The sequence below is a fragment of the Drosophila yakuba genome, chromosome X (assembly GCF_016746365.2).
Source record: "Drosophila yakuba strain Tai18E2 chromosome X, Prin_Dyak_Tai18E2_2.1, whole genome shotgun sequence".
In the NCBI taxonomy this organism is placed as follows: domain Eukaryota; kingdom Metazoa; phylum Arthropoda; class Insecta; order Diptera; family Drosophilidae; genus Drosophila; species Drosophila yakuba.
Window position 1 is genome coordinate 3,772,538 of NC_052526.2, and position 13,634 is coordinate 3,786,171.

General features: G+C 42.1%; 2 protein-coding genes across 2 annotated transcripts in view; both read right to left on the reverse strand.

The window, feature by feature from the left end:
- LOC6524192 overlaps positions 1 to 13,634 on the reverse strand; it is a 65,577-nt gene that overhangs the window by 26,297 nt on the left and 25,646 nt on the right. Inside the window, exon 2 of the mRNA XM_039376933.2 lies at positions 10,386 to 10,442. The gene's annotated coding sequence lies outside the window, so the exon portion shown is untranslated. The remainder of the gene's footprint in view (positions 1 to 10,385; positions 10,443 to 13,634) is intronic.
- On the reverse strand, positions 2,580 to 5,417 carry LOC6524193. The gene has a single exon (XM_002100020.4). The coding sequence runs from the start codon at positions 4,750 to 4,752 to the stop codon at positions 2,731 to 2,733; it is 2,022 nt and encodes a 673-aa protein (XP_002100056.3). The 5' UTR covers positions 4,753 to 5,417; the 3' UTR covers positions 2,580 to 2,730.

Genomic DNA, 13,634 nt, shown 5'->3' on the forward strand with positions numbered 1-13,634 from the left:
TGGTTGGTTGGCTGGTTGGTTGGCTGGCTGGTTGGTTGGCTGGCATTTTCATAAACTACCCAGCTGAAGTGAGTGCCCCGAACTCATGCATATAGAAATGATATGGAAAAAGGCGAACATAAATTACTTTAATATTTTGTCGCTATTTTTATATTGCCAACACTTGTGCGGAAATTGCGCGATGAAACGACGCTGCCCAGGAGCGGAATAAAATGCAAATGGCAGGGTGGGGTACCCGCAAGAAAATTGCCAGTCCCAGTGCAGTTTGTAGCGGCGTTAATACGCCCATCGCCACCCACTTTTCCCGAATAAGCACAGCACATGTGAATGTGCTGCGATATTTACGCGCGATATGCAGCGCAGCAGCGAAAGCGCCATTTTTCAGTTAACACAAAAAGCCTCCGTAAAAACAAAGTGCAACAAGAGAGCTAGCTATTTATTAAGAGGCTTAAACAATTTCAAAAAAAAAAAACAAATCTACAAGGTGAAGAAAACACAAAGGCATGATTGCGATATTTCCATTATTAAAGTTAATAGTTTGGAAAATCCCGTCACCGAAATAAAAGTTTTCCTTTGTGTTGCTTGCCGTAAGCTGATTTTCAAATGCTTTTGTTTCTGACAGCAATATTGTTTATTTTTCCTCAATTTTGACAAATTTGCCAGCTACAAAAGAGCTAAATCTGTGCATTGAAATTGTCTGCAAAAAGCTCGACTTGCTTTAGCAGGCTAATTTTCACAATAACAATAACTAAGTGGTAATGAAATATAATGTTGAATTAAAGCTTCTTTAAGTATGCAATACACAAAGTAAAATTTTGATTACATTTGCGATGTTTTGGGTTTCATTGTAATGGAAAATACAAAAACCAAACTGCCGACAGTATTTATCCAAAAAAATGGCCGAACAGGAAAAGCGCATTAAAATAACACGGTGTAGCCCAATCAAAAAACTCATATTTTTAACATGGGGTAAAAAATATGCTTGAACCATACACAGCAAATGTTAATTAAATTGAAATGTAAAGCAATTTTGCAACATAAACCACGCTTTTCATTTGTTTTTCGAACTGCTCGCCCTTTGCAGTTTGGCAACGCGACCTTTTCTCTTTTCATTTTTTTTGGTAGAATTTAGGATACACGTACAAAAATATAGAGTTATAATCATAAAAATCATTAGAATGTTATTTTATAATTTTCAGCAACTTTATCATCACAAAAAGGTATTGTTATCCTAAAGAGAAATTCTCACATTTCGGAAAATGTTATTGTCGATATATTATCTCGTTTTAAATAAAACAATTACCAAGTAACACGTGTCGGGTGGCGAAAATAATGTTAAAAGTGCGGCTTGTTACCCATTTTCCTACAAGTGAGTTTGGTTGCCAGTGAAACACATTTTCCAGAACCGACTCTATATATATATATATTATATATATATGTTTGTGTTCTACTCGACGGGGAGTTACCTTCGCATTTAGCATTCCTAGCAGGCAAATGAACTCACTTGAATAATCGCCACTCTGGGAGTTATCGCGCACTTTAAATACGTTGGCGAATTTTAATGAAAACGTCCTTTCAACGCAAGATAAATTATTCAAAAGTTTTCCACTGCCGCAGAGCAGAAGATTTCCACCGTTGATGTCGTTGTTGTATGCTTGTTGTTCTTGTCGCCCAGCATTTTCGCATTTTATTTGTGTTGGCGGCCATTCTTATTTTTCAACTTTCCAAGTCCGCTGCTATTTTTTGTGTTAATTTTTTTTTTTGTTAATTTTTTGCATTGTTCGCCGGATATTCCAGTTGCAGGCAACTCGGCCTGTTCGGAGCTGCTGCCCTTTCACCCTTCCACACCTTTTACCCCTTTCACCCGTTTTACCTTTTCCGCCCACTTCCTGGTGTCCTTGTTTTGTTTGCCGGCCGCTTTCAAGTGCGAAAACTCTCGGATGAGATTCATTCAGTGATTTTCTCACCTCGCTCTATCCTTCTCGTTCTTGGCGGCTATCGCGCCCTCTTTCTCTCCTTTCAGCCGTCTGTCAGTTTGACAGAAATCGCCTTCAGTTTGGCGGGACTGTACTTTTATCTCATCTTCTGACGCCCTGCATTTTTATCGGTTTTTTTTCTTTTTTCTTCGTTGCAAATCTGTATTAAAGACCTTTATTGCTGCTAGCAACAGTTTTATGGCAATATTTGTATTAAATAACATTTTAATTTGCATTTTTTAATATGCGCTCTGGATTTTTTTCGACTGTAATTTCTGCAGCAGCATAAATGAATGTCAGACTGCACTATTAGTGCATTATTTAATCGCTTTCGCACACAACTACACTTGTTATCCGTGCACCGCATTTGCAAGCTTTTTAAATTCAAATCTTTATATTTTAAATAACCGAAATGGAATGAAATCTCCTGCTGAGTGCAACGTGCGATGATAACCGCAATGGTTTGGTTGCCACACCAAAAAACCTTGCGCAAACTCCCACTTTATCGCACACACAGACTTTCCACAGGCTTTGACCATTTTTATGTGGCGACTATGAAACGAAACTGGAATTTAAATAATGGCAATGAAAACAACGAAAGCATTTCTGCTCTTATAAAAATCTTATTTGGCATGCTAGTGGCATTCAGGTCACTTATTGTACTGAAACTTTTACAATTTTCTGGGAACAAAAATGGAAATGGTTGAAAGGGACCTAAGATTTTTTCAATGACAAATTCGAAACAAAATCAATGTTAATTGCGCTCTGAATACAAATCGCAATAGGATGCGAACTCCGTTTCAATGTTGACGGTAACGTCTGGAATTTTGGTATAGTTTTTCGGTGGCCCTTCAGTTTCAATTTGAGCTTCCGTTTCCGGTTTAGCTTCATCTTGCGGTTCCATTTTCGGCACACTCTTAGTTTGCGTCTCTGGTTTTGTTGGTTCTGTTGCAACTTCCGGTTCCCCCTTTTCGAGTTCTAATTCAGACGCTACATCTAGTTTGGTGATTATCGTCTCTTCGGCCACCTTAATTACCGCGTCCTTGACCGAATTAACCACGGCTTCCTTAACCGTTTGCAGTACTTCATTGGTGATCGGTACTCGCAAATTCAATATCGATTCCTTTAGATCCCTAATGGAACTCTCTTGGATTTCCTCCAAGCATTTTCGCGCTGCTTCTCGACTCGAACCGGCCTTTTCGCGTGACTCTGACGGCTCTTTTTGCGACTGGGATTCGGATTTCTTGCGACGTTTTTTTTTGCAGTCGATATATCTTTTTCTTTTATTGATCGACCGCAGGCTTAAGTCCTTGTCGCCCAAGGATCTCTCCACAGCGAATTCATTGAGAAAATGTTTGAGTTCACTTGAAGCATCTTCTTCATCACTTTCTCGGCAAGCCTCTAGATAGCTTTCCATGCTTTTCAACAGCTGCTGTGCTTTGTCCTTTCTCCGCTCGGCTGCAACCACGTACTTCACCAATTGATCTTTGAATTGATCACTGTACCGACTATGATCCTTTTTCTTGGGTTGGAGTTTTGTGGGACTAACTTCTGGAGCCAGGATATCGGGACCTTTGCCTTTGACTTCTACTTCGGTACTCTTGGCTTCATCGAGCTTCTCTTGATAAGTATCTCCATTGGGTGCCACCGTTACGTCACTATCAACGGAGTATTCTTGATCGCTTGATTCTTGATCGCTTGATTCTTCTGTAGTTCTAACCTTTGCCCTCGTGGAAATCCTTGTGCGCTGTTCCCATTGCCGTTCAAAGGCCAGAAAACCACCAGATTCTGAAGGATATGCCAGTGAAGATTTGATGACTGCACTTACAATCATGGGATTTGAAAGGGGCTTTCGGTTGAGAGACAGTCTCCCCCGCGAATCTCTATGCAATTCCAATTTAGTACGTGGCATTTTCAATCTCATTGCCTTGTAAGTACTCAGCAATTGTGTGGCGCTCGGCGGTGTGCGTGACGAAATCAGCAGGGGCTCCTCCTGCAACAGCAGTTCTAGTTCAATGTACGGTGTCTTATTATCCGCGTCGTCCTCGGCACTCATTAGATCCATGGCCTCCTCGTGGCGCAGCAACAGGTAATCGGTATCGTGACTGAGAAAGTCCTTCGGATGCTGCGGCAGTACGTAGTTCCTGGCTTTCCGTATGACACTGCGCGATTGTATGTAGTAGCGATCGAAGATGGTCAGCGTATAAATCATTCGACTTGAGGTGACTGGCGCCACCAGCCAGATGACATATACGATGTCCTCCGGCGAGCCAAACCTTTCCTCCAGCTTCTCGGCGCTTTTTCTGTCCGGCAGCATGGAGAACAACGAGGTCTTGCAAATCATCAGGACCAAGGGCAAATGATGCTCGAACTGACGGCGATTGTGAAGAAGACCGCAATTGGAAAAACTCAAGTACCGCCGAGCTGGTCGAGTGTGCGGCTTACCCTGGGTGCCAGCATATAGGAGTACAGTCAGCGCCTGTGGTTCGTCGTATGCGAAACTATCTGGGTTAAAGGTTCTTCGCAGTCGTTGTTCGTCATAGAGGACAACCACGGTGGTGTTTGGATTAGTGGTGTGCTTGTGCAGCAGGTGAACTAGCAGACCCGATGGGAACACCACTTGATCGCAGTTACTCACTGGACATTTACCGGGTGCCCGCGAAAGTCGACCCAAAAGCTTTAGACGACGACGATTGTCCTCTTTTTCTGCCTCATCCATTGGCGTCTTCTCATTATTCGTCTTGCTACTTATTTTCTTAACCCTCGTATAACTCATGGCTAACGCCAAATTCTCGTACTTAATACAGTAGATATATATGCACAAAAGGCTTGAAAAATATATATAGTGCTGATGACGTGCTTCCGAACGAAATCTGACTGGACTCTCTAAAGTGTTGCCTTGACGACTGTCAGCTTTTACACGGCCCACTTGGCCACAAGAAAATGAATACTACTTGCAGATACTGAGCAACTGGGCTCCCCAATCGATGAGGAAAACAAGGAAAGTCGGAAAACTATCTCCACTGAGCTGAGCTAACGAGCAGCACACACACACACGTACACACGCATGGCCCAGCAACTTTTCCCTTCCCATTTTCCGATTGTAAAAGTGTTGGGGAAAACAGGGTGTTACTGCACGTCATATATCCGAGTACTTTTGATTAAGCATTCCCCAGATACGAATTAAATCAATAACTTTTAGCTGCCCAAAAACAAATTGAATTCAAAAGTTCGAGGCCATAAAACAAAGCCACAAACTTTGAAGGCACTCGCTATTGCTGCTCGACTTGGAGTTACCCCATAAATAGATTTACATATCATGCAGCTTATTGATAACAAGAAACATGCTGAAGAACACTTTGTGGAAACTGCATTAAAAACGTTATGAATATTTGCTCAATTTAATTCGAGTTTTTTTTATCCGCGGTATTTCCAATTCGAGTCTCTCCGAAGTTGGGGATCACCTGCTGTTCGTAAAAAGGTTTGGTACTGAAACCCCCCTCAATAAGCGTAATGAAACGTAATTTGAATGGCTCTTAAGTGGCTTTCGGGTCAGGTGAGTGGGCTTGCAGGTAGGAATAAAAATATATATGTGCATATATGTACGGCTGAAGGGATAAGGCTTAATACGGATGTGAGCCGGGGCCAATCGTGTGAAAATTGAGCTGCCCAGTGGCCAAAATTAACTGCTCCACCGCATCCGCATCCATGGAGAATCCATGGAGAATCCATGGGCCGTAAGCAGTGGACGTGGGTGTGGGCGTGGCCAAGTCGTGTCCGATTTATGGCTCGGATAATGCAGGCGACTTACGAGCGTTAAAATTATGCAGCCACTGCATTAAAAAGCGCTGAAAGTGTTGCACGACAAATGGCCCGGGAGCTGGCCAAAACCCAGCGGCATTAAACGTCGAACAGATGGCATCAATTTGTACCGAAAAATCGAGCAAACCATATGAAGAAGCTGCGGAAAATCCTCGGAAAGCCGAAAGAAAAGAAAGCCACAGGGCGGAAAACTGCGCGGCAATAAGGCTTTAAGCGAAAATCGAGTACTTCGTTTGCAGGAAAAGAATGTAGTTTTAAATTATTGAAAGCACATTGTGTGCAACATATTCTATGGTAGGTTCTTAAATTTGAATTAAATTACTTATCAAGTGCAACCTATTTACACCTGGAATAAATGCAAATTTGCTATATTGAATAAATGTTTTCCAAACTTAATGGCGGGTATCAAGTTTCTGATATTCTGTGGCCCGAAAGCCCGCATCAGACAATTACTTGGTGGACAGCCAGTATCCAGCATTCATTCCACTCGAATCAACTGGCCATGAATAAGCCGAGCACTCAAACACTCACTTGACACTCACGCTCGCACTCGCACTCGCACTTGACTAGAAATGGGCAAACAGCGAATGGCCACTGGCTGTCCCGCTCACTCATTTTCCAGAACAAGAATGCGAATGCGGATACGGATACGGACATGGATACGGACATGGACAAGGACTCGGACATGGACATGGACTCCGGAGCGACCGGCCATGTTGTAATGTAATGTAATGCGCGTGCTGCCAGCCGAAATAAAGAAAATGAAGCGTTACTCGCCACGGGTTCGCAGGGGGTCAAAGTTGAGTTCGCCTATGAGGCGGACGGCAAAGAGGGGCGTGGCAGGGTCAGACAGGATGTTGGCAACAAAAGCCAAAAGTGCCACCGCGTAAAAATAAAACAAAAGCGCAGCCCTTTAGCGGAACATTCGAAGCCCAAGAATCGAAGTCATCGATGGGCGGCGGGTTATATTGGCGAGGTCAGTGAGTTTTCCCGCCCACCCGACTCCACTTTCCGCTTTTCCACTTCTCCACACGTATGTATGTACATATGTGTGTGCAAGTACCAGTGCAGCTGTGTGAGTGGCCGGGCACTTGTGTGTGTGTGCTCAACACGTTCAATATTTTATGGTGTCGCTTACAGACAAAATGGAAGCCAAGCAAACAGATACCGAGAATCGAAAAGAGCATAAGTAGTACACGGAGAGAAAGATATTATAACTAATAAACCAGATTTACCTAGTATTTGAAATAAATTCTCTATGTGTGGGTGAGTGCAAGTGAGTGGGGTGGATGGAAGGGCTACAACTACGCAGACTACGAAATGAATATGAAAATCGACTGAATATGGAAAACAAGGCAAGGTTAAGTCAAATTATAACTTATAACATTATCTAGAACAAACTTGCATTCAATATTCCTATGCATCATATTCAATTTTATTTTTGGAAATGGTGGCGCTTTGGAAGAAGGCTTATTGGGGCACCTGACCTGGCCTTTGGTCAACTGAAGCGGTTCAAGGGGCGTTTGGGCTGCGGTCTTTAGCCCGCACACTTGTTATCCTTTATCCGCTTCCCTTTCGCTTGCACTCTTCTTAAACACGTTTCTCCATTTGCTCTTTCTCTTCTTTTTTTTATCGACGCGGCCATATAAATATCACTCTGGCAAATGGTTTTATTGGCAGCCAGAGCCTCCAACTCAAGCTCAAAAAGGTTAAATTTGGAAAATTGGTACGTGATTGGATTCAAAGCGCAAAATAAGTGCGTCAGTGGGTTTTCGGCCGCCCTCCGCCCTTCGGCCTCTTTTCACTTATGGGAATGAAAACATACTTTTTTCTTTCCCTACTTCTTTTTTTTTTCTTTTTTGCATTTGGCACACCACTCGCCACGATTTGTAATAAGAATGTGTTTTTTATATATGTATGTTTTGTGGTTCAGTTTTGCTGTGAAAAATTGGAACTTCTGCCAAGCCACGATGATGATGATGGCAGGCATCCAATATGCGAGTATGTGTATGCATATGGCGGCGATATCTGGCTTCTGGCATATACAGACATCCATAAGTTTAAGTATTTGTGGTCTTGTGTTTGATTGCCGGCCATAAAACGGTCATTTGTTTGTTGGCCAGTTTGGGACCGAACCAGATCCAAAAAACCAAAAGCAAAAGCGAAGCCCAAACCAAAACCAATACCAAAATCGCTTCACCGAAGTGAAGCGTACTGAACTGGACTGCCAGCTAATAACTGGCCATTGCTTTTTGTTTACTCCGAACAACATGGCGTACAGCATGGCGTATGAGTAATATTTGAATTGCTCCCTCGAAAGTGGGAAATGCGGTGTGTCAGCAACAAATGGAAAGGCTTTCGCTTGCCTATACCGAATCCCCAAACTACGTTTACCACTTTATAGTTTAAGTTTTTAGTTTTTAATATCGTTATGTTCAGTGAGTGTAAAGCAACCAAATTAACATTCCCAAAAATGAAATTTTGCCATAACTGGCCCAAAAATGATCGCAGACTGTTTTGTGCAGCTCTTAATCACTTCTGTACTGATTTTTCGGAAAAAAAATGTTCCATTTTTTGCATTTTTGGTAAGGGGTAACATCATCTATTTTTGCAAAAAATCTTCAAAATTTAACATTTCTAGGCTTGAACGCCACTTTATAGGAAATTATCTTACGAATTCAACGGTGTATGACATTCAATGTTTGGACAACTATTTTCTTAGTTGTAGACAAAAAACTGATTATTCTTGGACGGAAAATTGAGTTTTGATTTTTGGGAAAAACCAGAACAGTTTATTATAGATATGTGGTGCTAATTTAAAATGTTTTAAAAGTATTTAATATTTTGTGGTCTTTATTTAATAGATTTAACATAATCAATGCGAAAACTGATAGTTTTATATGTTTTCTAAAGTCCTTTAAGCTGGCCAAAATTGCGGGCAGTTCATCAACTGGGGAATAAGCTGGAAATCCTGTAGAAAAACGATCATGGCCATTATAGCGAAATATATACACGCACTGAACTGAACCGATAATCGGACTTACGTTGGCTTTGGCCGTAGCCATTTGTCCGGAATTGATAAACACCGTAAATAGCGGAAAAAATCGCAAAAACTGAAGAAAAAACAAAAAAAAAAACGAGAGAAAGTCGGCAGGCGATGATTCATTTCACTAGCCAATCAATATAATACGACAAACAATTTTATTGTTTTTAATTAAAAAGTCATCGCAATATTGTTGCTAGTGGCTGGTGGCACATCCATAAACTTATTTATCCCCAAAAGATATAAACACGCAAACGCACAAATGCGTACCACTTATGGCACATGACAATTTACAGATTTATCTGTCACAATTTCCCTGCCTTTATTCTGTTACTGTTGTTGTCATAATTAATTGGCATTTATTATGCGGCGCAATAAAATGTTGAAATGGTGAAGGGGGGGTTTGGATTGAAAACCCGGGCAGAAATTTGCGACGCCTGAATTATGGCCACGGGTATTTGGGGCCCATTCCCATCGAGGTTGATGGCTTTTAATCACTTAATTGAAGCTAATTAGAACCGCAAATTCAATGTGGGCCGCTGACAATATCGGTTTTGGTTTTCAAATCAATTCGAGCGCGGCTTAATTAAGGACTTAGTTCTCCATTTAGATGGATACACCACTCGGATGGCTCAAATGAATCATATTCTCAAGTGCCACGAGCTACGAGCCACTTTCCCGGGCACATCATTAAATCACCGCAAAAGTTCACAAATGCATTTCATTTGAAAATCATGAACCATTCAGCTACAACAATAACAAGAACCACTACCTGGCACTCTCGACATTACAAATTACAAGCTGCTGGCTGTCAGAGCAAAATCGTCGACGGTCGAGGGGTCAGGGGTTAGGGGTCAGATGTTGGGCTTCCTGCAGAAAAGAAAAACATGGAAAACTTTGACGAGCGAAGTTGGCGCGCAAACGAAAGGTATTTGACTTGGCCAACTCATTTCCTAGGTGCTTAGTATATATATATATATTTACTAAAGAATATATAAATAAAAACGAAATTTTACATTTTTTTCAAAGCACGGAGCACTGAGCGTAAATTTGTATATGTTGCTGATATCTGCATTTATTACACCTCAAAAGCAGGGTATATTGTAAACTGCAAATGTAGCCGGCTTTTCAGTTGGGTGTTGGCTAGTGGGCGGCCTTGGTATTAGGGGGCGTGGCTCTCTGAAGGAGCGGGAATCTCAACGATTGCAATCTGCGGCGCTTCAACGACGCTTAATGTTGCCTACAATCCACAATGTCAGCCATTTATCATTCGCCTGAGCTCGGCTCACTTTACTGGCCAACCGACTGACTGACGGACTGCCTAACTGACTGACTGACTGACTGAATGAGTGTTGGACTGACTGACTGAATGACTGAGTAACTGACAGCTGGAAGAGGGTGGAAAGCCAAACCGAAATTGGCGTTATGAACTCTCTGCTCTCTACAAAATAAGTGAGTGTAGCGAGCCAAGGGGCTGAAAACTATCTCTGAAAGTCCGCGCAAGTGGGTCAGGTGGGTTATGGAAAAAAAGAAGTCTTACTTACCCAAAGTGAGTCGACTGAAATCGCTACCTTCTGCAGTTCGAAGTTGAATGGTGTGTTCTGCAAAGATAAATGGTTGATGAATGAGTAAATATATGAAAATGCGGTTTGTACATAGCACCCTTTTAACAACCATTAAATCTGAATACCATTTTTTTTAGATCTTTCACCAGATAACAACATTATCCCTTTTTATGGCCACATCTTAGCACTTGCTTTGTCTTTGTCTTATTCGCGTTAATAAGGTTTAAGCTTTGCGTAAACTTGCTTCTTTTCCCCGCCTTTTGATTGCACTTCACTTCATTCTCGCGTTTTTCGGCGGCGACTTAAATTTTATTTTCCGCCTGTGAATGGCCTATTCTCTCTGGTCGGCCCGCCTGTAATTCGCTGATTAATTTAATCGCCCTAGTAATGCATAAATTAATTGTAAATAACGGCTGGCCAGCTGGCCAAAAGCAGCTGATACGGTTCGCACACTGGGAGAAACGGGTGGCGAGGGAATGGGTTAGACACAATCGTGAGAGGTAGCGAAAACTGCAACCGAATCAGATCGAATCAGTATGCTTATGAATTCAGCAACCGCTTGTGCTGCTTGCATAACACATGTACACTGCGAGAAATCGAACATACAATAGCTTTTATAGTATAATAAAACAGTTTACGCTGGATTCTATCAATTGTTTACCAAAGAAATCACTCTTTCGCGCAGTGCAGCATCAATTATAATTTACCGGACGATGGATGCGAGTCTGTTTTTTCCGCTTCATATGCTTCAGGGGTCAATTTGGTGCGTTGATGCATTCGGCCATTGGGCTCATTACGACGGCCCCTGTGAAATGCATTTCGATCACTCATTACTCATCACTGCCCTCTGACAATTTGACATCGTGTCGAACCAAAACTGGGCTCCATTTTACATGTGAGCGGCAATTTCCTAGTCCAAAGTGACCGCTGCTAAATTTGCAAAGGAGTGTGCTGGGAAATCGGTTGAAATTAATGCCCTGTGTTGAGCCCCTGCACTTGTCTTTTGTGAGGCAATCGAGCAAAGGTTTTCATTGCCTGATACAATTGCCAGTTTCTATTTTCGGCCAGTGAAAGAGAATTTCATCTTTGTTGCGGCCGAGTTGCCACTTTCAGGCCGTTTTAGATGGCTTTTGTGGCTCTTAGTCTGCTAATTAACTGCAAATTGCTTTTGCCTGCAAACCCATTTCCTGGCCACCTTCGGGCTTTCACTTCATGTTCTAAAAAACAAAAAAGGAAATGGAAACACCATAGTGTTCAGTTTCGTTTTAAGACACTTTTCTAATCGGTTGCCATGAAAATTTCGAATTAAAATCAAATTTTGTGGCACAAAATATGTCCATAAACGGGGGAAAATACAGTTTGCGGTTACTCGATTGCCTGTTGCTGATCAATTAATTCCAATGACAGTTTCTGTCAGTTTTTATTTAGTTTTAATTGCTTACATGGCCAGAAATCGGAGCATATGTATGTTGTTATTCGTTGGTTGTTGCAGATGTAAACGACAGCGATTGCATTGTTTTGTTGCTTTCGATTTGACGTTAACCATACATTTTACTTTCTTAATTTAACAAATGCCATCATTTTTAGGTAGTTATTGAAGAGAGAAAATGTAATCATTATAAATTCTGTGCTGTTGCTAACAATTTGGAAATGCTTCTCTAACATTTCTTGGGCCCCAAATGCCATTTAATGCCGCCTAATTAATAACGCAAAAAACTTTTGTTGCTTTTGCCATTTAAATTTCGTTTGGTAGTCGCAGAGCAGATTTTTTTATTTCACTACCATTTGTTTCGCAATGTAATTGCATTTGCTGGGGCCATTAAAGTCTTAAGAGATTAAATAAATAAATAACCGAGGAGGTTTGCAATTCCATTACCTCGAATGGAGTGAATGCCAAGAGTGTATGGAATGCGAATGTGAGTGGTATTTTGAAAGGCTGTGCATGTGTGTGCATATGTGTGTGTGTGTGTATGCACATTATGCTTACATAACTCAAATAGAAATTCAAAACTCGCTCCGAAGTCGAAAACTGAGAAATTTGCATACAAAAGTATCTGAAGCTGAGGAAATTCTTTGACTTCAGCATCCTTTGCCCACTGAATGCATGCCAAGCTGAGAAAAAAAAACTGGAAAATATACTAAACGACATCGTTTTATTTTTTGTGCTCCCAATGCCTCAGCCCCCTCCCTCACCCCTCTCCCCTCTTCTTAACCCATTACAATTGCAGCTGGCAGAAGATGAAGGCGAGTCTGGAATACTATTAAATACACAAGGGAGGCTACTTTTAACCCAAATCTGCGGGCATAAAAGCCAGCCAGCCATGGGCCCGTGTATGGGCTAAGGGTTAAGGGTTACGGGCTACAGACTACAGAGAACAGACTACGGGTTAAGAGGGAAGTGCCCGGAGGGGATGGTGGCGGTGGAATCAGCGGAACAGGCCACACATGAGCGCGAATAATGCTCCGCTGGCGACCACGAGGATCCTTGCCAAAGGGGCAATCGTGGGTTAACTATGTGCGGTGTGTATGTGTGGTGGGTTAAAGGCAGCGACACTTTTCAGACAGTGGCAGCCAAACAGGCGTCGCCTTAGCTGCGCATTGATATGCATGTAACGCACTGTAGTTCGCAAACTGAGGAAAACCGAGTGGAAAATTATTATTACCACTTTGAAATGATCAATTCGCAACGTAAGTTCATTTTCATATTAAATTCATCATAAAAAATTTAATTTAAATTGGCTGGTCCCACTGTGCAGCTAGCAACTGGATTTTGAGGCGCTTTGGCAGTTGCCTTGCGGCATTTGCCTCAGTTGCAGATGCAGATTTGCAGATTGCATATCGCAGATTGCTCGTGTTGCACGACGCTCGTGATTAAGTCGCAATTTTTGCGCACCATATTTGCGGGGGCGTGTCGACGAGGGGGCGTGGCTTTTTGGCCACATAATGACATTCGCCTTTGGTTGCCGGTCGTATAATGCAGATATTACAATATGCGGATTATTAGGCATTATGCACATGTCCCCCCTTTCGCCGCCTCTGTCTTTCCTTCACTCGTTTCACGCTCCGTCTGCCTGTTATTGTGTGCTAACAATTTCTATTCATAAAAGAGTGTGCTTGTGTGTGTGCATACATATACGAATGTGCATGTGGCATGCAAATTTATTGTGTACTTTTGCCGCCAAGTTGCGGCATGTCAATCCCCTCCCCCCTCGCAAAAGCCGAAGTGAG